Here is a 27,056-nt window from a genome sequence, read left to right as displayed (position 1 = left end):
AAGGAGTCCAGGACACAAGCACAATTAGGAATCTGTGAATTGGATTCCCTTAGGGCTTCTTTAGTTCTCACCTTGTACTTAACAGGATTCTAAGAGTTCCCAGTCAGTGTTACCTTCTTTAGTTGCCGGCTTGCTTTGTACCAGCACTGTGGGAAGCACTTTTATATTTATGTAACTCACCGAAATCTCAGTTTTCAAATTTGATATTACTTTTGTCACTTTACATATCATGATTATGGTTATTTGTGAGGTTACTTTTTAATGTCTGTCCCACCCACCCACCAACAGCAGGGGGAGAACAGGGAATAGATTTATTTTGAGCACCGTGTGGCCCAAGACCAAATGCCTTGTATAGATTCTAAAGATTTTATTTTATTTTTTTATTTGCTAGAGAGAGAGCACAAGCAGGGGGAGTGGCAGGCAGAGGGAGAAGCAGGCTCCCCGCTGAGCAAGGAGCCCGATGCAGAATTCTATCTCAGGACCCTGGGATCATGACCTGAGCCAAAGACAGATGCTTAACTGACTGAGCCCAGGCGCCCCTAGATTCTCAATAAGTACTTGTTGAATGAACGAATTTAAATAACTTGCCACAAGATTGGGTGATACGGCCAGGAGGCACACTCCTATCATTTGATCATAAAATCCAATCTCTTACCACCACTGCCTCTGGAGTCAAACTTCAGTTATAAGGATTGGGTACCTTTAAGTCTTAAAGGTGGTATCTTCTTAGATGATCTGTGGATTACACCGTCCAACTCATCTGGGGTGCTTGATAAAACCAGATTCCTGGACCCCTTCCCATACCCACTGGCGCCAGATTATGGCAGTTTAAGAACTCAGTGCCTTAGGGAATATTACAACTAAAATAAGCGGCTTCTTCAAAAGGTAATGATGCAGCTCAATGACTGGACGGACGCACTACTTTCTTCTGACCTTTGGTATGGGTATTTACATAATCAAGTAAAAACTGTTTGTGAAATGAATAATTCAGTTGGGTTTTCTGAAACAATGTTTAGGTTCAAGCGACAGTGGTTGGTTTTCTAGCAGCTGTGGCAGCGATTATACTGGGCTGGATTCCAGAGGGGAAATCCTATCTTGACCATTCCGTCCTGTTGTGCTCTGGCAGCGTAGCAACTGCGTTCATTGCATCTCTTCTACAGGGTAAGTAGATTATAAATGTCCACCCTACGGTCTTGCACCTTCAGATAATTTATTTTCCATGTTCGCCACTTTTATTCACACGCTACTGTTCATTATAACATCAACAGAGAAAGTTTTTAAGTTTGTATTTAAATTCCAGTTAACATTAATGTAATATTAGTTTCAGGTGTTATCATACAGCGCTCCAGCACTTCCATATCTGACTCAGTGCTCATCAGGAGAAGTGTACTCTTAATCCCCTTCACCTGTTTCACTCATTTCCCCCCATGCACCTCCATTCTGGGAACTACGAGTTTGTTCTCTACAGCTAAGAGTCTGTTTCTTGGTTTGCCTCTCTCTCTTTTTTCCCCTATGTTCATTTGTTTGTCTCTTAAATTCCCCATATGAGTGAAATCATATGGCATTTGTCTTTCTCTGACTTACTTCACTTAGCATGGTACTCTCCATCTATGTCATTGCAAATGGCAAGATTTCTTTCTTTTTATGGCTTAGTGATATTCCTGTGTGTGTGTGTGTGTGTGTATGTGTATACACACAGACCACATCTTCTTTATCTCTTCATCACTTGATGAACATTTGGGCTATTTCCATAGTTTGGCCATTGTAGCTAATGCTGATATAAACACTGGGATGCATGTATCCTTTTGAATTTGTATTTTTGTATTCCCACGGTAAATAACCTAGTAGTGCAATTGCTAGATTGTAGGGTAGTTCTATTTTTAACTTTCTGAGGAACCTCCATTCTGTTTTCCAGAGTGGCCACACCAGGCTACGTTCCCACCAAGAGTGAGGAAAAAGAGAAAATTTATCTATAAGCTTTTAAAATGTCTTATTTCAGATATACTTATATATGATATGTATAAGTCTTAGTATAGAACAGGCTTTCTGAGGTTGTCTCCTGGCCTTGGGTACTCTGGTAGAGTTTCCACTGAGATCAGGAAAATAATCTAGGTATTCATTAGTTTCTGTAAATTAAATTGAGAAACTGCTTTCTGGAAATCATGCGGAGGATTTACTGGCTTGTCATTTGAGTAACAAGAATTCTAGGAATTCTGAATTTCAAAAGCAGTCCCTCTGTTAAAATTTTTTAAAGTTTCAGATTTCAAAAAAATTCCTTCACTTTTTCTGTGGTAATACAAATATAACCATATGTTCGACATAGTATATTGCTGGCTACAGACTTTTAAAGAGCCAGAAGATTTTAAAAATTAACTGCATTAGAATTTTTCAGTCAGGGTATCATTATTTGTATTTATTTATAAAGAACTTAACACTAGAGAACTAGCTTATTATGAAATCATAATCATAAAGACTTGGTTATTTTATTTATTTATTTTTTATTTATTTATTTTGTTAAGATTTTTTATTTATTTGACAGAGATAGAGACAGCCAGTGAGAGAGGGAACACAAGCAGGGGGAGTGGGAGAGGAAGAAGCAGGCCTCCAGCAGAGGAGCCTGATGTGGGGCTGGATCCCAGAACGTCGGGATCACGCCCTGAGCCGAAGGCAGACGCTTAACCACTGAGCCACCCAGGCGCCCCTCTTTTTATTTTATAATTGCCATCTTCTTACCCTTATATCACCAGCAAGGTAAAAAATAGAAAATTCTCATGTCAGGTGATTATACAAGTGTAAAGCTAACTTTTTTGGTTAGGTTCTGGGAATTTAGGGAATCTTACTAAAAGTAAGACTTGATCCACAATATTTTCAAGCCTTTTGTTTCAGTACTTAAATTGTATTAGGGGTAGTTTTTTGTCTATATATAGAATTACCAGAATTCAGTGGAGTTAAGACTAGCCAAAGCAGGGTGAAGTTAAGCTACTGGGAGATTAATTTCTGGTAAAAATCAAAACAAAAAACAACAACAAAACCCCTAAAGCATTAGCTTCTTTTTCTTTAAGTTCATTTCTTTCTGTTTTCTTTCTAATCTTGTTTCATTTCGAAAGAATTGTTTTAAAAGTTTTCAGTAACAGCTGTTCTTTTGCTTAGGACTTTCAAAATCATAAGAATTCAGACTTTTAAAATACATTTGCTTAAAGTTTCTTACTTTGAATAACGTGTATTCTAATTTTATGATAGCTTGACCTTTACATATGGAGAACAGATACTATTAACCACCTTTTGTAGGTGAGAAAACGGACCTAGGTGAGGTGACTTGTCCAATTTCATCAGTTTGTTTGCAGAAAATCAGAATTACAACCTGTTTGCTGACTCCCAGCTCTTTCCACTGGTCCATGCTGGCAAAATAATTTTGGCTTTATAGGGTGGTAGAAAACACTGGACTAGAGTTACTTACAAGTTTTTTGACCTTAAGCAGGAACTTAAAACCTATTCCCAGGACTTTAGTTTTATTATCTATAAAATGAGTGTGCTAGAATAAAATCATTTTGAGTCATTGTCCGTGTAAAAATGCTGGATTTTTTTCCTATAGCCATGTTTAGGCTTCCATACTGGTTTATGGTTAGCACATAAGTGCACTAATCTTACATATTCTTTGCACTGCATCCTCTAAATTTTGGCATGAGAAAATGTATACCCCTGGGTATGGATGTAAATGTTATCATCCTCCCTCACCATTTCTATGATTCAAGAAAATAAATATTTAGGAATGCAAGTACACAGTCATATTTTCATCTTCTGTTCTCTAGTTGGAAGTTCATAGAAACTTTGGTTTTAAAGAATATCCTATAGGGGTGCCTGGGTGGCTCAGTCGTTAAGCGTCTGCCGTCAGCTCAGGGCCTGATCTCAGGGTCCTGGGATCGAGCCCCGCATCGGGCTTCCTGCTCCGCTGGGAGCCTGCTTCTTCCTGTCCCACTCCCCCTGCTTGTGTTCCCTCTCTCGCTGGCTGTCTCTGTCAAATAAATAAATAAAATCTTAAAAAAAAAAAAAAAAGAATATCCTATAGGGGTACCTTGGTGACACAGTTGGTTAAGTGTCCGACTCTTGGTTTTGGCTCAGGTCATGATCTTAGGGTTGTGAGATTGAGTCCTTCATCATCCTCTGTGCTCAGCAGGAAGTCTGCTTGAGATTCTCTCTCGTTTCTCCCTCTGCCCCTCCCACTTGCACACTCTCTCTCTCTAAAAATAAATAAATAAATCTTAAGAAAAAAACCAAAAGGATATCCTTTACAGAGACTGCTTTTCGTGTTTTGGCCTCCAGTGTTCATTTTTATTATTTCCCTTCTCTTAATGCTTCATCACTTTTAAATAATAAAATGAAGCAAGCATTCTGGCTACCACCATGTAGACAAATCCGGTTTTTTGGTCTTCTTCCCAATTGCTGTGCATATAAATATGACTCACCTTTCTTTGACATTTTCATACTTAGAGGGTTAAAATAAAATCTTCAGGTTTGATACACACAAATATATTACATCTGAGACATAAATGTTATTAAATTTGAAACTTTTGCTTTAATGTTACTTTACAGTAGCTTTTCAGGTCTCTAAATGCAACAGTGAACTTCTTAAATCTTCTATGATCCTTACTTGGAATTTGTTGAAAGGCATTTTGCCAAAGCATTAGAGTAAAATGTTTTGTTTGCTTTAGTCAGCTTATCTAAGCCGTCTAACTGAAACTGATGTGCTGTTTGTCTAGCCTTTATATTTCAGTATTTAGAGGATTGATTTTCTCTAAATCATAGCATAAAAAGTAATGAGTTTTCTTTCTTCCAGGAATAATAATGGTTGGGGTTATCGTTGGTTCAAAGAAGACTGGCATAAATCCTGATAACGTTGCTACCCCCATTGCTGCTAGTTTCGGTGACCTCATAACTCTTGCCATATTAGCCTGGATAAGTCAGGGTTTGTACTCCTGTCTTGGTAAGTTAACTTGGAATTAAATATAATGTGCTGTTCAGAGTCTTTTTAAATAAATATTGTTGCAGCAATGCCATGAATCCTTGGTGGCCTTCTTCTGTTGTAGAGCTGTGGTTGAGACTGAGTAGAACAGTAACTGCCGTTTGTTGTATACCTGCTATGTGTTGTGGTTCTCCTATGTATTTTTTTCTCACATTTTTTTTCTTATGGAGTTTAAAACTCTATAAGATAAGGATTATCATCTCTAATTTCAGATGAGAAAACTGAGGCTCGTAGAGGTTATGTATGTTACCCACGACTGCTGGGAAGGTTGAACACAGGTCTAATATTCTATGAATTCTGCCCTTTCGCTAAGTGTGTAGGCAGTGAGGAGTCAATCCACAGTGTTCTGATATATGCATTGTGCTACTCTCCCAGAATATAAGGTCAGAGCAGTGCTTGAAATTTAGCGATTGTCCCGCTATCAGAAACCAACATGGCAATTAACAGTAACCAAAAAGTTACCATGAAAATTAGCCTGAATGTTGTGTAAAGTTGGAGACATCATATATTCATGTATACATATATGTTATAATATATATAATATATATAATATTATATAATTCCTATAATAGTGACAGATTATAATTATACTATTATATAATAATTGTATATATATATAAAATTCCTGATAATAGCGATAGATTATGTATAGAATCTAATGAATTATTTTAACACAATTATTATCAACGTAAATGAATGTGATTTATGAGCATTGATTTAGTGCTAAAAGTTGGCTATGGTTTTATTTTTTTAGATGCCAAATTAAAAAAAAAAGGAAAGGAAACAGAAACCCACAGACTACTACAAGAAAAAAAAGAAAGATAGTTTATAAGCCAAGCCAGAAGCAAACATTTATTCATATATCCTCATATATTTTGTGGATTCTATACAGATTTATGGTATACTTTAAAATAAGTCTAAAGTACATTTGGTTTGAAGAAGTAAGTCTCAGATGCATGTTTTTGAACTAAAGAAAGGGCTTTAACCTAACAAAGGCAATCATTTATTAAGGGAAGCTTCATTTAGTATATAAAATTGCCTTAAATTATTTAATGAGTGGCATAAAAACAATGGTCAGTAAAACCAGATGTTCAAGGAAAATTCTTCTCATTTAGAAATAAGCTATGTCCACTTGAAGCAAGGTAGAAGACAATAAATTATCAGTGGCCTAAATGTCATAAGATCTTGTTCATATAGGTCTTGGGTTTTCATTGTTGTTGTGAAATATACAAGGAATGCTGTGTGTACAAGTATATTCAGGGTAATGGTCCATTTTTTTCTCTTCTAGTCAAATAAAGCACAGAAGATGAGTTATGTTAGTAAAGGGATAATCTTTAATTTATTGTTGGGGTGATAATTAGTCATACTTTTTCCGTCTATTTTATAAAAGTTAGAAATTCATACTGACGTCAGGGGTTTAAATATGGCTAGTATTAGAGAATGCGACTTAATATTCTTCTACTCTGTTAATTCACTCATTTACCCACTCATGGGCAGGCAGCTGGGTGACTTGTAGGCCTCATCTCCGCACAGAAATGGGCTGCTAACTGTGTTGGGGAGGGGAGACTCATCAATAGGCTGGATCGCAAAAGACAGGTTAGTGCCCTTTCCCTGTCTTACCAATTAGACAAGTGTCTCCCCTGTGAGGAAGAGTGGGGAGGAGAATGGAAGGGGGAAGTAGAAGAGGGTGAAGGTTTTCTACCTGTTATTATTCTGTGGGTCTTGGTAGGAATATTGAGGGTGGGTAGGGATGGGACTGGAAGGTTGGTAGTGTCTCTGGGGTGGGTTGCCTTACACACATAAACAGAAAAGGTATATTTGCAGACTTGGGTGCTCAAATTACCATGAAGTCATTTGTAACACATTTCTCAGCTCCTGGTTGAATACCAGGATGTCTCCTCAGTTGAAGTCTGAGTAGTAAGAAAGGAAGAAAGAGAATGCCATTGAAGAATGTTATCCTAATAAATATGACAATTGTTATAATGATATAGACTCAGTATTATGAGATTTCAGAAGATAAATCAACTTTTGGGGAAAATAATGTGCGCTGATTTATTTTATTTTGTTATTTTTTAATTATGGTTGATTTACCAGGGAAGAAGGGTTATTCTGGTGTCAGTGTTGGATTATAATGTGTCTACGTTTTGAGCACTAGGGGGCCTCATAAGATCAGTGTAGTGTTAGTGGTAGTCTGAGTGTAAAGGTTAGAAAGAGTCACATTTAAATTCTAAGACTATTCACCCTGCTGTGCTGCCTAGTTCTTGGAAATAAAGTTTAATTCCTGAACTATGCTGGAAACACTTAGCAGTCTTCAGAGAAAAGAGGATTTCATGGCAGCTACAGGCTTCTGTTACAGATAGAGGCTGTGTGTTACACGGGCGTTCTGAAAAGTCTCTCTTGATTCCCCACCTAGAATTTCGGATACTTAGAATGACTTGGAACAGCTCCCCTCTCGTCTTGTTAGTTTTGATGCATGTACTGAAGTTCATTCTACATTCATTTAATGTGTTACTTTTCTTTTGGCCCTGATAAAATTTGCTGATTTCTGATATCTGAAGTACATACAGGATTTTTCCCCTTTTCACCTCACCAGTTCTCCACAAAAAGGACAAAATAGGCCCAGAGCTTTGTTTATTCCTCTTGACTTTATTTTGTACAGTCACTTAAGTCTTTGTTGCTCAGTTAACAAAGTTAAAGTTTTAGCCTTGTGTTAAACTTCTAGGAGTTGGCAATACCCTCCCTGCTCCAGCCAGACTCACCCAGTTACTGATTCTCATACATCAGCCATGATTTTTCTCTTTTTTTTCCTTCTGTCATTCCCTTCCCCTTCATTAAGCCCAGTCAGAGGCCTCATTTTCAATGCTAAATTCATACAGTTCCCTAATGTTAATTGATATTTTCCTCCTCTGAATTCCTGTAGCCCTTCACTGGTACTTCCCTTGTAATGTTCTTTACATTTTACTGATCGTTATAGCTTTTTGTGTGAATGTAGTACCTTCCTTTATGAGGGTATAACCTTCTGAAGACAAAATTGTGTGTGCTTTTTAAATCTATCTATATCTGTCTATCTACCTATCAACATCCCATAAGGCCATATACATAAATGGATGTTAAATAAATAACACTTGATGAAATGCTTTATATCTTTTGAAAGCTATCCAGTTACTGCGAGTAGAAGCTATTCAGGAAGTGGTACACACATGGAAATAGAAGATAAGCTATCTTTCTGAATGATTTTGCTATATTCTTTGTCCAATAACAGAATAGATTGTGCAAAAAAAAAATGACCCTTTCAATGAGGACACAGTATTAGAGAAATATTGGAAGAGTATCTTGCCTTAGCAGAAAGTATCAGGGGATTAGTATCCCTACAGAAAAATTAAAATGGTAGCATATGGCTAGGAGAGATCTTGAAATAGAAGCAAAAATAGAAAGTTAGTTTAGAAAGTAATCTGAGCTCTGGACTATGATATGCTTTGCTATGACTTGCCAAGAAGATAGAAAGGCATTTATTCATGCATGGAGTAATGTTTAAACAATAGTAATTTTAAAAAGCTATTAAAAGGGTGAAGTTAGGCCAACAACCGAAATACTTGTACACAATGATTGCTGCCCTTTCTTTCTTCTGGTTTGCATACTTCTAAGAGGATTTTAAAAACCCCTTTTCAGTTATTTATAACTGCATGGCTGTCTGATTCTGGTATGTACATGATTTTATCGATTTGAAAAGTTGTCAGCTCTTCTCTTTTTAGGCAAGATCTGAGAAGCAGAATGTTGATTGATTTCTCATTCTTCGAGGTTAACTTTAAAAAGATGGCTTAGTTGAAGGCATAGGAGCAATCACGATCAGCCTTAGGTTGCTCCAGTCTGTGGAAACTAACGGGGATGCCAGCTAATTATTCACAGGGCGTTCTAGAATATCACTGCCTGGATGTGAGTGGTGATATGAGTAGAATCTAAATTTATCTTGCATGTCAGTCTTCTTCAGAGGTTTTCAGCACTCACCATCTTGGTTTAGAGTGATTCCTGGAAGGTCAAGTAGTGAGAAAATTCTGATAGTTACAATGGAGGGCATTAAAAAAAAAAAAGAGCAACTTACCATGCCCCTTGCTTTGTTGCTCATACACAAACAGCCGTCATATAAGAATGTCACTCATAGGAGCTACATATTTCAAAATAATTTAGGGTAAACACAATGAATGTTGTTAATGAAATTAGGTAACAGTTGTTGGAAAATGCCACCAACAATCTATTAAAAGGTACAAGCCGTGAATCAGAAAGATGGCTGTTACGTTTGGCAGTTAAGTGGAATCACAGCGATTTGAACCACTTTAGCTGTGTTCATCCTTACTTTTCTGTAGTTTATGTCACAGAATCAATACTAATGCACACGGACATTTCTTAGGCTTAAAATTCTGCAAAGCTTTATCTGTACACCTGTATTCATTTCCTATTGCGGCTGTAACAAATTACCACAAATTCTGTAGCTTAAAACAACAGAAATGAGGGGCGCCTGGGTGGCTCAGTCAGTTAAATGTCTGCCTTTGGCTCAGGTCATGATCCCAGGGTCCTGGGATCAAGTCCCGCATTAAGCTCTTTGCTCAGCAGGGAGCCTCTTCTCCCTCTGCCTGCAGCTCTTCATGCTTGTGCACTCTCTCTCTCTGGCATATAAAAAAACAAAACAAAACAAAAACAAAAACAAAAAACAAAAAACAGCAGCAACAACAGAAATGGATCTTCTTACAATTCTGGAAGCCAAAGTCTAAAATGACTTACGCTAGGCTAAAATCAAGGTGTCAGCAGGGCTGGCCTCTTCTGGAGGGTTTAGGGGAAAATGCATTCCTTGGCTCTTTGATCTGGTGGCTGCCAGCATTCCTTGGCTTGTAGCTGCATTACTCAATCTCTGTTTCTGTGGTCACATTGCCTACTCTTCTGGAGTCAGATCTCCCTCTAACTTCTGCCTGGCAGTACACCTGTGATTACATTTCGGGCTCACCCTAATAACCCAGGATAACTTCTGCATTTCAAAATATTTGACTTCCATCTGCAAAGTTTCTTTGGCCATATAAGGTAATTATTCACAGGTTCTAAGGATTAGGATGTGGGCATATTTGAGGGTCATTATTCAACCTACTACAGTGCCTAATTCTGATATACTCAGAAATTAGTACAAAATATTATTTTGACTGGGATCATTGAAATGCATTTCATTTTGAAGGAAGTCAGTATTTTAGGTTTTGACATTAATGCAGAAGTTCATGGTTGGCTTTTAATCAACCATTTTCTCTTGCCGATTGTATCATTAGTGGCTTTCTAAAAGTAATTCCTTAATTTTATGACATCTATAAAATACCAATATATCCTACAAAGAGAAATGTTTTAGAATCTTCCCTTTTCCTATATTTGTAATTTTTCCTTAGCCATCGGAGTTGGGTTAGGTCTTAGCCAGGAAAAAGATAGGAGGGTCCTATGCAATCATAATTTGGTAGGAATGGGCCTATTAGATTGGCAGGAAATTGAGATAGAATGGGTTTACAGTAAATCCATTTTAGAAATTTTTATTTTTGTCATGGTTTCCCCACTTTTTTAAACCCTGCATACCCTGGACCCAGATACATTTAGTGTTAACATTTTACCCTGTTTGTTTTGTCTTTTGTTTTCTGTCTCTATATGTATGTATGTATGTATGTTTGTATATTTGTATATATTTTTTCTTTGTCTTTAAGACATTGCAATTTTTGAAGACTATAGTTGCCCCTCCTCTATTTCCATTGTTAGAATTTGTAAAAATTGAGGTACAATTCACATGCCACACAGCTCACCTTTTAAAAAATGTACAATTCAGTGGTTTTTAGTACATTCATAAGATTGTACAAACTATTTTATAATTCCAGAACATTTTCATCATCCCCAGAAGAAACCTTCAGCTGTCACTTCCCATTATACCCTTTCCCCAGACCCTGCAACCAGTAATCTACTTTCTATGGGTTTGCCTGTTCTAGACATTTCCAAAAAAATCGAATTATCCATATACGATCTTTTATGTCTGGCTTCTTTCAGTTAGTATGTTTTTCAAGTTTCACCTGCATTGCAGCATGAATCAGTACTGAATAATATGACATCGTATGAATATACCACATTTTGTTTATCCATTTACCATTTCGTGGACATTTAGGTTGCTTTCACTTTGGGGCTATTATGAAAAATGCTGCTGTGAACACGCTTATACAAGTTTCTGTGTGAACATATGTTTTCAGTTCTCTTGGTATTTACCTAGCAGTGGAATTGTTAGGTCATATGATAACTCTGTTTAACTTTTTGAGGAACTGCCCACTCATTATTTTTAGTTTATTTACTGAGAAAAATTTCCCCCATTTTGAAAGTTCAAGCAGTGATTCTGGGGTTGGGGTGGTAGGTGCCTCTTCCCACTTCAGATGTCCTTCCAGAGATTTAATGTTGAGAATAACTTAAAAGCTGAGTAGGATGCTCCTCTTTTGACCTGAAAATAAAGTACTAAGATGATCTGACATAGCAGAATAGTTCTTTTCTTTTGTGTTTAGTGGATTTAGTGGGTTTTAGTGGATTTTGATTTAGTTTTCTGTTTCATCCTATAAAGAGGTTGTTGGCAATCTCAGTAAGTAAGTAAGTAATCTTAGTAAGTAAGAATTGCTTTCTAGTTGGGATGTTATTTACGCTTATCTAGTATTTTAACAAGGAGAACTGGGAATCCATTCAATAAATTTTTTTTCAATCTTTTATAAAATTCATGGAGAAAATGACACTATGTATAACATATGAGTCATATCCCTTTAAATGAAGAAAATATTCAAATGGATTTTGTTAGCATAATTATTTTGAAGATGTGATCTAGATAAAGCCATGAGAAAATTTGGTTGGATATTATTTTAATATTTATAGTAATTGTTTATTCCTACCTGATGGGAAAAAAAATTGAGTTTCTGTCTGGTTCAAACATCTTTAATCATAAGTGAGAGATCTTTAAATATCTTAAGATGAGGAAATACAAAGTTCAATCAAAGATAAGATCTGGATAAGGATTGAAGAATTTTGTGAGGTGCCAGAAAAATTTAGTAACACCTTGATCAGCTAAAATAATATTACCAAAAATGTTTTGGGATGGTGTTACTGTTTCAGGAAGGGATAGGCAACTTTATCCCTGGGGATATTTAGAATTAAGTATAAAAATATTTGAGAATCAAATTCATGGTATTAATGGTTTTATGCTAAAGAGGTAAAACATATACTTTTAAATATACTTGTAACTTTGCCCATCAGAGAAACATGTCAGTCTTCTAATTCTATCTTAAATTTGTAATTAAGTAATTGACTTATTCTTGTGATATTTAAATTTAAATATTCCAAAATCGTATGCATTATATGAATATTTATGAAAACTTAAAGACTTGCCATATTTGTATGTTTATTAAATTTGTAAAGATTACCTTAAGTGCTTGGAAACTTTTGAGAGACATGAGAAATGTCTAAGATCAATCTCAGTGTATTAACTAAGTTTGTAAATGTGACTAAATATTATTCCAAACACTTCATAATAATTTTTGGTTGGATGCTAGACATTATGAATGTAATAACATTAAATGCTCGATTGTTTTGTTTTTCTTTACAAAGTGTTTGACTTTGTTCTTGTAGGTAGTTAATTGTAGATTAGCTTGAGCCTTAACAAGTCTTGGTTTCAAGCTTTATTGGAGCCAATCTTGAGTAGACTTTATACTAGGGCTGGTCCTTCTACTAAGATGTGACCCTTCTCAGGTCTTTACTAAATGTTCTCAACGTTTGAAGAGGCCTCTCCTCTCTACAGGATTGGCTCTTGAATGACTTCCAGCCCTCTGTAAACTCTGGGAATTTTTTCATCTTACAACTCCACAATTATTCTTGGCCTAGACTTGTGGAGTTCACCCTGTGCATGCATGGCTTAGTATTCAGTTCACAAGCTTTTTCTCTGAGAGCTTCCTCTCCTCCAGTATTTTATCCTATAAATTCCTGCTGCCCTAGCCTTACTCTGCTGGAGTTTTCCCTTCCTGAACTGTGGTATGGGATGTGCCTTTAGTCAAAAAGCTGAGGGTGTGGGGTGCCTGGGTGGCTCAGTCATTAAGCATCTGCCTTCAGCTCAGGTCTTGATCCCAGGGTCTTGGGATCGAGCCCCACTTCGGGCTCCCTGCTAAGTGGGTAGCCTGCTTCTCCCTCTCCCACTCTTCCTTTAGCTGTCTCTCTCTCTCTCTGTCAAATAAATAAAATCTTAAAAAAAAAAAAAAGCTGAGGGTGTTGTAGGGCTTATCTCATTTCTTTCCCTTTTCTCAGGGATCTCATGGATCACAGTCTTGCAATGCTTGTTGTCTGATGTCTGAAGACTGCTGATATCTACCCATATATCTCTATCTATTCTAGTCATTTCTGAAAGCACTTAAAATTTTGTTCAGAGGTGACATACAGCATGTCTACAAAGCAAGACAAATAGCTAAGCCCAAAGTCAATGAGGCAGACAAATATATTCACTCTATAGGGAAACATAACAAGAATGGAGAGAGAATGAATAATTGTGATCAAGTAAGACGGTTTACCACAAAGGGGTTATAACAGTCCTGGCAATCTGCTATCTCAGTGTGTTCCAAATAGCAAGATGTTAATGATAATGGCAATGATAATTATGATGATAGTAAGTGTTCAATGAATATTAGCTAGGTGCCTGGGCACTATTCTACTTACATGTACTCATTCTCTTAAGACTCACAATAACTCCATGAAATAGGTACTATTATTATTGCCATTTTATAGATAAGGAAATTGAAGTTTATAGAAATGAAATTTCTTGTCCAAGGTTGGTTGTAATACTGCGATGTGAAACTAGGTAGTCTGGCCAAACTATGGTTAATACAGTGTACTGTATTCTGTCTTGGCATATTAAGGGTTCTGAGAAGTTCAGCAGTGAAGAAAGGTGTTTACCTTTATTAAACTTCATTTTCTATTTTATTTTGGAGCTTAGAATGCTCTTTAGAACACTCGTTGGGGGGCTATCTATTATCAATTGATTGGCCAGTATTCCTTGGAATGTTTGTACTATAAGATCCTTGTGGGTAAAAATAATACACCATTTGACTCTAGAGGTCCTCATACTTGTGAGGGTAGTCACATGAGATGATGCCTAAAAAACATTTAGCACAGTACTTGGTAAATAATAGGAGCCAAATAAATGTTGGCTTTTTTACTGTTGTTGTCCTTACTGTGATTACTGCAATTCTCCTCCAGCTCAGATAGCTATTTCAATAAATGTTCATCGAATTAATGTATTTGTTTTCAGTTATATTATTTAATATTTTTTACCTTATCTATAGTTTAAATTTGTGTGAAGTTTAGAGAAAATATATAGCATGTGAATATGTTGGATAACATCCTGTCTCCCGGGAAACTTGTACTTTTAATATCTACATTTGCTACATGATTAGAAGAGAGATTGAAATGTTGTCTCTTTTTTAATTTTAGACAACTATTACTACATTTCTCCGTTAGTCGGTGTCTTTTTCTTGGCTCTAACTCCTATCTGGATTATAATAGCTGCCAAACATCCAGCCACAAGGACAGTTCTCCACTCAGGCTGGGAGCCTGTCATAACAGCTATGGTTATAAGTAGGTTAGTATTGAAATGTGTGTCCATGTGTTCTATATGCCTGTATCTGTGTGTATATTCAAACCTCAGCAGCCTGTTTTTATTTCTTGGGTCAATCATCTTATATAGCCAGGTCTTTATTATTAATATCACACAGGTAATAGGGATATTAGTCCCAAGAGTTATTGAAATCAGTAGACCAGTTTCATACTTTTTTCCAATCAAATCCTTACTAGATTGATGAGTAAGATTTGGTGGTGTGTGTGTGTGTGTGTGTGTGTGTGTGTGTATGTGTTCACCTGACATTACTTATTTTTAATAGTAATTTATTCACCTAAGTATCAGGAAGCCTTAGAAATGGACATATCATTTGAGTACTCCTACTCCAGCAGGACAGAGGATATAATTAAGGATGTATGCAAATGATTAAGTTGTAAGGATCCTCATCACAGTGGGATTTTTAACAACAAGAAAAGAAAGAGACCACCTTAGAGGTCTAGCAACCCGGTATCGATCAAGTAAATTGTACTGTAGTCACAAAATGGAATATTAGCCACTAAAAATAACATTGCAACATTTTTATTGACATGGAAAGATGTTCACTCTACATTTGGTGAAAAGAGCAAGCTAGAAAAGAGTATGAATTTCTTGTTAAACATGATGTATTGACACATTTATCTTCTTCCTTCCTGAAACTACTAAAATGACAGTAATAGAACAGAAAAGCTATAAAACCACAAAGACAGAAGGGGAGCAGAGAGGACAGCAGGTGTGAGATTCAACAGAATTAGTAAAATAGGAATCGGATGGATGATTTTTAACTGAACTAGCAGAATGGAAAAAGCTAAAACCTAACCTCCTGCAGGGCGAGGGGACACCTATAAGAAGCAAGCGGATCTGAGATCTGAGCCTCAGAAACCCAGAAAGGTGGAGGAAATAGAGGCACTAAGTAATTCTGAGAGCCAAAATGAAGAAGATTGGTTGAAAGTTTATGTAAGAAGCAATTAGATCCTAAAAGCCCTTCTCCAGCTTGACCACCCAAGTGACCGCCCCCTCCCACCTTGGCAGAAGACAAGAACTAACTCTGGAGAGGCTGACTCAGAGAGGCTGTGGATTTGGAAACACCTGTACGTGTGAGGGTGTGGATTACGCACTGTATGAAAAGTAGGATTAAGTGAAAATCTAGATGCTGAACAGTGAAAACCCTGTCCCCCTTCCTTTTCCTTGCTCATGGAATGCTGGCAGTCAGGCGTCTACCCCCCCAGGCAAAAAATTAGAATAATTCCTTTCTGGGGAAACTCATCAGCACACACACACAAAAACTTGTGGATATGATCCTTGTGGGTCCTTTAGTGAAAGAGCTGCTTGGCCACCTGACGCTTCCTCGGGAGGCCTATCTGCTGACGAGCTCTGCCTCTGTACACACAGAGCTCCAAGCGTGCTCTGCAGTGCCCCTTACAGAGGAGCGGACCGTGAAAGGCTCACCGGACATTTGATTAAGGCTTCTAATATGAAAGACAGCAGAAAAATGGTACTCAAAGAAAGTGCAGGGATAGTTGAAAGATCTCAAAAAACTCTCATCAGTGTCCTCAGAGCAGTAAGAGAATCTATGGCATCCTTAATGCAAGAACAGAATGCTCTAATAAGGAGGATTTGAAAAATAGGAAGAGCTTTTGGGAATTAAGACTATATAGAGGCACCTGGGTGACTCAGTTGGTTAAGCGACTAACTCTTGATTTTGGCTCAGGTCAGGATCTTGGGGTCCTGGGGTGGAACCCCACGTCAGACTCTGTGCTCAGCAGGAAGTCTGCTTGTCCTTCTCTCTTTGCTCCTCCTCCTGCTCGCTCTCTCAAATAAATAAATAAATGAATGAATAAATAAAATATTTTAAAAGATTTTTGTTTGTTTGAGAGGGAGAGAGAGAGAGCATGAGCCCAGGGGCAAGGACAGAGGGAGGGGGAGAAGCAGGCTCCCCATCAGCAGGGAGCCCAATGTGGGGCTCGATCCCAGGACCCCAGGATCATGAGCTGTGCTGAAGGCAGATGCTTAACCAACTGAGCCACTGAGGTGCCCCTAAATAAATAAAATCTTAAAAAAAAAAAAAGAAGAATATCTAAATAGCAGAAACAAACAAACAAACAAACAAAAACTCAGAAAAGTTAGAAGATACTGCTGAGGAACTGTTCTGGAAAATAGAACAGAAAGCAATAAGATGGGCACCTGGAGGCAAACAATAAGGAGAAGAAATTATCAAAGAAATAATGGAAGAAAATTCCCCGGGGCTGAAGACCATGGGCATCCAGATTGAAAGGGCCCATAGAGTACCTAGCACAGTGAATACCAGGAGAGACCCAAATCAAAGGACATTACTATAATTCCCAAAATATTCTAGAGAAAAAAGATGAGTTATACATAAAGCATTGGGCATCTGAATGATGTCCAACAGCAACAGCTAAAGTTATGCCTTCAGAATTCTGAAGGGAGATTATTTTGAACATAAGGTATGGTTACAGTATCAACCAAATGTATGGGTGGAATCAGAAAATTTTCAGACATGTGAGATCTCACAAAGTTTGCTTCCCATATGCCCTTTCACATAAACGCTGGTAGAAGATATGGTCTATCAAAATGAGGAAATAAATCAAGAAAGAAGGTGACACAGGAATGAGGAAACCCATTCCATGAGAGCATGTGGTTCGTTTTTCCGTGATGTAGATCGCTTTTTCTGGAAGATTCAGGCGATAGGGTCCTATGAAATGTTGGGACATGGTCACAGCACATAGACCAAGACCCAGCATGGGAGACCTTCCGAAGGGAAGGTGCAGGATGACAGCTGTGTAGCAGGCCTAGAGGCCACCATTCAGTTTGGCAGGAGGACAGTGGGCTTAAGGAGGAATGTCTCCAAGAAACGAAAGAGGAATTGATCAGTTACCTGATGAGTTTGACTGTATTCAGAGGCATTTCATTACCTTTGTTAGAAAGTTGAGATCGAATTAGTATTAAGTACCCCCCAAAATTAGGGAAAATATGGGACAAAGCAACAAATAGGAATAAGGAAATCTAATAATACATTTGGTGGCTCAGTTATGAATAATGATTTCATTGTTACAATGAAGTAAACTCTAAATATTTTTCACCCAAAATTATATAACCAAATTGGCAGGTTAGGGGGAGGAAGGGCATTATGCGGGACCCAAAGTAGGGAGGGGAAGGGCAAGTGAGATTAAGTCCTCATCTGTCACGGTGGACGTCATTAGGTAAATGTCTAAAATTAAAATCAAGAAATCACAGTATAAACATGTTATTTAGAACTCAAGCATTAAACGCCAGAAGAAACAGCTAAAGAAGTTGAAAAGAATTGCTAGTGGAGAACAGATTCTGGGTGTGGGAGCTGGGGACTATTTAATAAGCTTTGTGGCACTACACTTTTTAAATAACGTATGTATGTTTATTCGATAAAAATAAAATTTAATAAAAGTGAAGAGAAAACGATTTTTACAATGTGAGTTTTAATTTTTAAAAGTCGACGTGTTTAAAAATGTCTGGGAGGCTATATGCCAACGTGCTAACTGTATAACTCTGAATGGTAGCATTGCGGTTGATTTTTATTTTCTTCTTTTTGTTTGTCTTTTCTAATTTTTCTATAATATTTTGTTACCTGGGTCATAAAAACATTTTAAGATGTGTTCTAGCAAGTATTCATGTTATATTCACAGCATGATCCTATAGGTTTTGGCACAGAAATTTATTCTTTGACACATAACTAGCTTGTTTTATGAAATATATATATTTAAAATTAGAGCTTAAAATATTAAAATACTGCTAAGCATGACTACTTTGGGACTTTACAATGTAACTTTTAATGGGAAGTCCTAGTAATTGAGGCATAGTAAGCCACAATTCATTTATTTTACTAAAAAATTAAAATAATATTTAATAAGCTCCTAATGTTAACTGTCGGGTAGTGGTAGAACATTTGATTCTGATATTTTCACAGTCAACCCCATTCTCTGATAACATGGGTTTATTTTTCTGTAATGTAGATTGCATTTTCCTGGAGGATTTAGGCAACAGGATCCCATGGAGTATAGGGACTGGCAATGTTTATAGGACTTAGACCAAGAAACTGAAGTTAACCAATTGGTAATGGTCTTGGAAACTTAAAAAAATCTCTACGCTCCATTGAGACATTCAGAGTATATGGCTTGCTACTACTTCACCGGATACTATTTTTCCAGACCTCTGTTCTCAAAATCAGCTCTTTCTATGGCTACAACTTACTATTTTAATTTACCAGTGATAAGATGCTATACCTATCTAGTTTTCACACATTAAAAATGATCCTTCTAATGCCTTGTTGATTTCAAATATAAAGAAATACTCTTTATTTTTTATTTTTTAATTTTTAAAATATTTTATTTATTTATTTGACAGAGAGAGAGAGACAGCCATCGAGAGAGGGAACACAAGCAGGGGGAGTGGGAGAGGAAGAAGCACGCTCCCAGCGGAGCAGGGAGCCCGATGCAGGGCTTGATCCCAGGACTCTGGGATCATGCCCTGAGCCTAAGGCAGATGCTTAAGGACTGAGCCACCCACGCGCCCCAAGAAATACTCTTTTAAAAATCTGTTTTTTAGGGGCACCTGTCTGGCTCAGGGTGGTAGAGAATGAGATTCTTGATCTCGGGGTCAGAGTTGTGAGTTCAAGTCCCTCTTTGGGTGTAGAGTTTTACTTAAAAAAAGTGTTTTTTAAATTGTAAGAGCAATAAATGCACATGGTTTTAAAAAGTAAATACAGAAGGATATAAAATAACCATCAGTCTTCTGTCAGTCCCTCCACCCAGAGATAGACATTGTTAATAATTTCTTATATATCCTTCCAGACATTTTAATGCACCTAAAGCAAATTCTTTTCCTTTTTTTATAAGGAACAAACATATCTTCGAGATCAGAAGGAGAGCTGTGACATGTAGGGCTATAGTTTATTCTGTGTTTTATTTTCAACATTTCACTCTTGACATTGATTTTTACTTGGAATATTTTCCTTTTTATTCTATTTTTTGAATGTCTAAAAATCTTATTTTTAAAAGTGGGTGTGTTTGTGTGTAAAGAGCAGCTTCAAATTAGCACATTTCTTTTCTCTTCCCTAAATTATGTGATTTTCTATCTTTCAGCATTGGGGGCCTCATTCTGGACACAACTGTATCCGATCCAAACTTGGTTGGGATTGTTGTTTACACACCAGTTATTAATGGTAAGAATTAAATATACTATTTCACAGTGGTATCAAATCATTATATACTCTTAAGTGAGACCAGGAATTTCAGGGTTCAGATTTTAAGAGGTGTCTCTCCCCCTCCCTTCCATTCTCCCGCCAGCCCCAGGTTGGTGTTCATGGTAGAAATGACATTCCCTGTTCTCAGTACGCACAGCCTTATTTGAAAAGAACTGTTTCTTACTCTTACGACTTGATATTGGTTTGAGAGACAAGCATACTTGATTTTTAAGATTAGTGTGGCAAAATATGCTCTTTCAGTTCTGGATTATCATTTACTTTGGGTTTATCTGCTTTTCTCATGTTTTGCTGCTGCTCCTGTCAATTTTTGTGGATCAATTAGAGTTAGCTAGGTTTAAGCACTGTTTAAGTCAATTCAGTTCCTTAAAATCTTTCACTCCTCTGTGAATCCCTTTAAGATCTGTCTTACATTTTTTTCTTACCTATACAGATTAACAATAACCCACAACCCTCGGACCAACTACATTTTTTTCTTACCTATAAAATGGGAATTATAATACTTAGGTTCACAGGGTTTTGGGGTATGAATTCCATATAATAAGATAATTTTAATCTAGTCATACTGACTTTTGGGCTGGCTGTCATTAAATCGGATTTTTAATATAGCTTATGCCAATATAATTTAAAATATAATTCTACCTGAGGAAAAGATGTCACAGGATATGCTACACATTTAATATAAATTACTTTTGTATATTTATGTGTAATAAAATATGTTATATGAAGGCAAGTTCCCCCAAATCTAAAATGTCCATGAAGAAATTTCCCCTCTAGATCCCCTTTCCAATTTTCCTGGTGCCACTATCCCATCATCCACACTTAAAATCATGGGACCATCAACCCAGCTTTTCATCCTCTTCGAATAGACAATGACCAAACCTCAGTTTGCCCATTAACATAATTCACTTGTTCGCGTATTTCGTGTGTAAGAATGTCTCAGCATCGTAGTCTGCTAATGTCTTACTTCAGCCATCATGTAAGTGGTAAAGTAGCTTTCCTGACCCACTTCCTATTCAATGCCAATTAACTGTCACTAGCAGGCTAGACTTCCTTAAACATTGTTTTTATTACTTTAGTCTTAAGATGATGAACTCGTCAGTGATTTCCTCCTGCCTGTCAAATCAAGCTTGAATTCTTCTGCTTCGCTTTCAAAACTCTCTTTATGCTCTTAGATGTATACAACTTTTCCCTTTATCTTTCTAACCAGATTCCTATTTTGTGGCCCTACAAAGACCTGATTTTCATTGCCTGGAATGATTACTGCTTTTCTTCTACCTGTTCAAATCCTCTTCAGTGAATATTAGTTGATGAAGTCACTAGCATAAATATTACCGCCAAGACTGTTGGAGCTATATTGTCCAATATTTCAGTGAAAATTTTAAATTATAACAACCGCATCATTAGTAAGGTTTGAATCAGCGTTTCTGTTATTTCACCGTATATAAGAAACAATTCTAGAGCTTCCCTGGAAGCTACCTGGTATTCCCGGTAGTAAAATCTTTTTTGTATCTCAGTAAGTGAATCTCTTAGTTGGATATCACAATGAGCTCACTTTATGTTAAATTCCACTCGTTAAAAACACTGATAGAGAAGATTCATTCCATGGTCCTCAAAAAAGGTGGAATTTTTCAGAATCGAATTTCATTTTCAACGTGCTAGAGGATGTATGATTTAAAGGGCCCCCTAATTAGCACACCATCATCACCACCATCATTTGCTAACTGGTGAGTACCTACTATGTGTCAGATAACGTGCAGGTCTTTTATGCGTGTTATATCATTTTGTCCTCACAATAAGAAAGTAATGTGTCCAACATCTCACATCTAGTAAGTGGTAACTCAGCATTTTAAACCCAGATCTGCTTGATTCCAAAGACTGTGCTTTTTTCCCCCCTTAAAATAACTGCTAATTTATCCATTTTATTAGTTACAAAAATACACACTTTGTTTAAAGTAAGGCATATCAATGTTGATATTGTGATGAGGATCTTTTAACACTTATTGATGTCTCTCAGCCCTAGTAGCATTTTCTGAAATAGATTTCACAAGAATACTAGTTCTGTGAGATACTAATAGTATACCTTGAGAAGTGAGTTTTGTGGTCAATTAAGTTTGGGAAGCATTAGGTCAAGTAGATTTCTCTACCACAGGATTACTTAAAGGCTTTATCGTGCTAATATATACTGTGAACCTCTCCTTTTGGGCCTTCCGCTAGCAAGGGGTTGTTAGAATTTCTAGAACTAACCTTCCTTCAGACCCCAGACCATACTTTGGGAACTACTGATCTAGGGCTTATAATGTATCTTTATCACAGTATACTTTCAAATAATAATCTAGCTCATTTACATGAAGGGTCAGGACCTTATATCAGTATACTTGGATTTTCACTTCTTTCTTATGTGCTCTTTTCGTCATATAGTTTACTTTGTTATAAGCCCTATATTTTTTGCTTTAAATGGCCAGTTATTTTTTAAAGAGATTAAAAACGAGAAAATGATATCTTTTTTATTTTCTGATTTATTTTACATCACTAGCACCCTTTCCTTTGTGTAATTCGAGATTTCCATCTGGTTTTATGTTCCTTTTGCCAAGAGAAATTCCTTTCATGTTTCTTGTAGGACAGGTTTGTAAAGTATTTGAGAGAATAATCGAGGTTGAAAGATGACTTTCTTGAGTACTTTTTTTCAGTCCCTGATACCAATTTCTTTAGTAACCTGAGAAGAAAAATATCAAGCCTTCTCTATTTGAAAAAAAAATCAAGCTTATTTTTCCTCTTGTCGAGGTGGTAAGCATTAACTATCTTGCTACCTAGCTTTATATCTTGGCCATGATAGTAATTAAAAAAAAATTATTTAGTCTGGTCTGCTTTCAGTCAGTGAGTCAGATTTGAAAAAACAATGCATGAGTCTTTCGTAACAATGACTTTATGCCTTTGGAATACCTACCTCAACATTAATAAATCAACATTTCAGAAGGATTCTTTTTTGTTTGTGTTTTAGCCGAGGCTCTAACGCGAAGAGCCTTGCCTTTGGTTGAATTTATGCAAGTTGTGTAAAATATCAGGATAACTGCTTTGTTTTTCCTTCTGTTTCAGGTATTGGTGGCAATTTGGTGGCCATTCAGGCTAGCAGGATTTCTACCTACCTCCATTTACATAGCATTCCAGGGGAGTTGCCTGATGAACCCAAAGGCTGTTACTACCCATTTAGAACTTTTTTAGGTTCAGGTATGTGCTTGTGGATTTTTACATATTTTTATATCAGGAATAATTCTCTGAGAATAGAGACGGGCAACATTTGCTGAACACATATTTTGTCAGTTTAATGTGACTTTTTTTTATTCCTGAGACCCGAGTAGATTTTACGTAGAGTAGATTGTGTTCACTAAATCTCCCTGAGAGAAAGTCGTTTGTATCAATTTGCCGATGCTGAGGAACCTCGTACACTTTTCCTGTTTCATCCTTTTCTCTGGGATGTCTTGTTCATGAGTCAAGACACAGGAACCTTATACACAGAGGAGAGCATTGCTAGGTGATTTAGAGAGACAGATAGACTGTCTTTTCTATATGAATCTTTTTGGCTTTTCTGAATGTAGGCGTTTGATCCCAAACAAACAGGAGGAGAGGGAAAACCTCTGTAATAAGGAAGTGTCCTGTCCTGTGTCACCCAGGCAGTGACTACCAAAAAACTGTGACCATAGTATTAAACCTCAGAATTCTTGGCACTTCTTTTCTGATGAAAATAAAGGTGATTATTAACTTTTTAAAAAATTTAAATTAAATTAATTAACATATAGTATATGATTAGTTTCAGAGGTAGAGTTCAGTGATTCATCAGTTGCATACAACACCCAGTGCTCATTACATCAAGTGTCCTCCTTAATGACCACTGCCCAGTTACCCCATCCCCTCATCCCCCTCTCCTCCAGCAACCCTCAGTTTGTTTCCTATGATTTAGAGTCTCTTATGCTTTGTCTCCCACTCTGACTTTGTCTTGTTTTATTTTTCCCTCCCTTCCCCTATGATCTTCTGTTTTGTTTCATAACTCCACATATGAGTGAGATCATATGATTTTCTTTCTCTGATTGACTTATTTCGTGTAGTATATAATACCCTCCGGTTCCATCCACGTGGTTGCAAATGGCACGATTTCATTTTTCTGATGGCTGAGTAATATTCCATTCTATAATATATATAGCACATCTTCTTTATCCATTCATCTGTTGTTGAACATCTGGGCTCCTTCCACAGTTTGGCTATTGTGGGCATTGCTGCTATGAATATTGGGGTGCAGGTGCCCCTTAGGATCAGTACATTTGTTATTATTGACTTCTGAATGAGGATTAGAAATGCCCAGTGAAATATCAAAGAACTCTGAAAACAAAGTAAAATTAGAACATTCCTGTGCTTTACGAACTTGATGTGTTTTCTTTTGTCTTCCCTCTATTATTATGATGGATATTAAAGTCTGACCAGTGTTCTTCATAGCAAATTTTTATCAACTTCCTGCCACTCAATTAGCATATAACATGTAATGATAATGTCAAAGAATTAAGTAAACTGTGAATGGTTGAAATGTATTGTTAGCAACAGAATCTTATGCGATGCTATACAGTATAGTAACTTGAAACTAATACTTAAATTTTAATAACTGTGACCTATTAGTAACCCAAATAGGATTTTGTTTTACCTTTTACATTTTCTACTACAGGAGTGAATAATAAGTCTGCTCAGGTTCTACTGCTTCTAGTGATTCCCGGACATTTAATTTTCCTCTACACTATTCACCTGATGAAAAGTGGTCACACTTCTTTAACTGTGATCTTCATAGTGGTGTACTTATTCGCTGCTGTGCTACAGGTAAGAGTTAAAACCTCCTGTAATCGCTTTTATCCCCAGACTGCCGTAAAAGCAAAACTGTACATCTAAGAGCACATGAACTATTTTAACTTTTCAGAAAGCAGCTGTATGCCTTCGTATAGATTTCACCTTCCTAAAACCAAGAAACTCACGATCACTTTTAATATAATCTGATAAATAGAACCTTTGGATTTCCTGTTTCCTGAATTCTATGTCTCCCCCTCTCTCTCCCCCTTTTTTTTTGTTTTGGTTGATGCTCTTGTTTCATATGGACACATTTTCTCATAGATTCCTGAGAGTGCATGAAAGCCTTTGCATGTTGTAAAGTGCTTTTACATGAATAGGTTGCCTGGATATAAAATTGTTTCTTTTAGAATTTTCAAGGCTTTGCTTCATTTGCCTTTTGGCTTCTGTTAACCATCGAGAAGAACAACAGGTGCTGCCGTTCTCACTGCTGGTCTCATTGTACAGAACATCTTTTTATCTCACTAGAAGCTTGCAAGATCTCTTTTTTCCCCTTGTTATTATATTTCACGTTGCTGTGCCCTGGTTTGGGTGTACTGGGTCTGTTTTGTTGGACATGGTTTGACCCTTTCGATCTAAAAATTCGTGTTTTTCAGTTCTAGGAAAAGTTTTTGAATTTTTTCTTTGATTTTTTTTCCCCTCCATTTTCTCCCTTCTTTCTCCCTGGAGTCTTATTATTTGATTCCTAAAGCTCTTGTATTGAATTTCTTTTTTTTTTTTTTAAAGATTTTATTTATTTATGTGACAGAGAGACAGCCAGCGAGAGAGGGAACACAGCAGGGGAGAGGGAAAGGAAGAAGCAGGCTCCCAGCCGAGGAGCCCGATGTGGGACTCGATCCCGGAACGCCAGGATCACGCCCTGAGCCAAAGGCAGACGCTTAACGACTGCGCTACCCAGGCGCCCCTTGTATTGAATTTCTGATCTTATTCTCTTTTTTCTGGGAGATTTCTGTGCCTTTCTACATCTTTTCTTCGGTGTGTCACTGACAGTTCTGGAGAGAGTAGAGTTGAACATATACGCTCAACTTGCCATCTTTATGTGGGAGGCTATTAATTTTGAATGTTAAGAAAATTGACTTTATTTTCAAAATCTGATTGCTATAATACATACACAAAATTTTAAAATTAAATAGTATTGAAGTGTTCTACCTTTCCAATCACATTCCTCCGAGATAATCACTGAAATGTTTTAGCTGTTTCTTCTGATATGTATCTGCAAATTTTAAAGTAACACGCCTAAACTTTAGACTTTTGCTAATAAAAATGGGATTTGAGGGGCTGTGTCAATACCCCATCTTTTCCATATAGCTACATCACAATCTTTTGTTAATTTGCAGCCAGTGCTTGTGTGATTGGGCTATGTAAACCTCATGTACTGGAGAGCCAGATAGTATGGTGTGATTATGTTTCCTTTCTGTGTACTTTATTCTTCTTGGGGTTGATAATTACATCTTTTTTCCTTTGCATCATTTTCCATAAACCCAACCTTTCCAAGTTTCCACTTTATTTTGGCTGCTTGGCTTCTTGCTAAACTCTGTAGGATTAGCGCCTCCTATAGTGAGAAATCCTCACCTCGTAAGAGGTCCATTCAAATAATTCTTTGAAGAGTTAACATTTAAATTTGGCCTTCATGACCAGCACTGTTCTAAGTGCATTAAACATTATTGACTCACTTGATTCTCACAAAAACTCTATGAGATTTGTTCTTTTCATGTAAATCAGTGATTTTCAAAGTAGAGTACATCCAAAGCAATCCACTGTGGATAGGAAGAAAAAACTAAAATATCTATTTATGTATTTTTTCCTCATTTGCTGAAAATGACTGTTTTCTTCTATTTTTATGATTGTTTTATAATAAACATATTAGCACAGTGTTAAATAAGTAGGCTCAGGTTTTTTATACTAGGGCTAAATAATCTAAAACTTTTGGAGATTACTGAGTTAAAGCATAGAGATATGAAAGTACAGAACCGCTGTCAGAAAGGAAGTAATTCATATCCAGGATATAACTAGGAGGAGGGGGGCACCTGGGTGGCTCAGTCGTCAAGTGTCGGCCTTCAGCTCAGGGTGTGATCCCAGGGTCCTGGGACCGAGCCCCACATTGGGCTCCATACTCTGCTGGGAGCCTGCTTCTTCCTCTCCCACTCCCCCTGCTTGTGTTCCGTTTCTTGCTGGCTGTCTCTCTCTCTGTCAAATAAATAAATAAAATCTTTAAAAAAAAA

The 27,056-nt window shown here is 36.9% G+C and overlaps 1 protein-coding gene across 2 annotated transcripts in view; it reads left to right on the top strand.

The window, feature by feature from the left end:
* SLC41A2 (solute carrier family 41 member 2) overlaps positions 1-27,056 on the top strand; it is a 104,432-nt gene that overhangs the window by 52,701 nt on the left and 24,675 nt on the right. For both annotated transcript variants that reach the window (XM_040637406.1, XM_008705669.2), the window contains exons 5-10: positions 1,017-1,161; positions 4,835-4,981; positions 14,537-14,684; positions 19,832-19,911; positions 23,047-23,178; positions 24,662-24,810. In XM_040637406.1, the coding sequence (XP_040493340.1) occupies positions 1,017-1,161; positions 4,835-4,981; positions 14,537-14,684; positions 19,832-19,911; positions 23,047-23,178; positions 24,662-24,810 (801 nt within the window). The remainder of the gene's footprint in view (positions 1-1,016; positions 1,162-4,834; positions 4,982-14,536; positions 14,685-19,831; positions 19,912-23,046; positions 23,179-24,661; positions 24,811-27,056) is intronic.

The sequence above is a fragment of the Ursus maritimus genome, unplaced genomic scaffold (assembly GCF_017311325.1).
Source record: "Ursus maritimus isolate PB19 unplaced genomic scaffold, ASM1731132v1 scaffold_21, whole genome shotgun sequence".
NCBI classification, from domain to species: domain Eukaryota; kingdom Metazoa; phylum Chordata; class Mammalia; order Carnivora; family Ursidae; genus Ursus; species Ursus maritimus.
The sequence above is the reverse complement of the archived record's forward strand: the minus strand, read 5'-3'. Positions and strand labels throughout refer to the sequence as shown.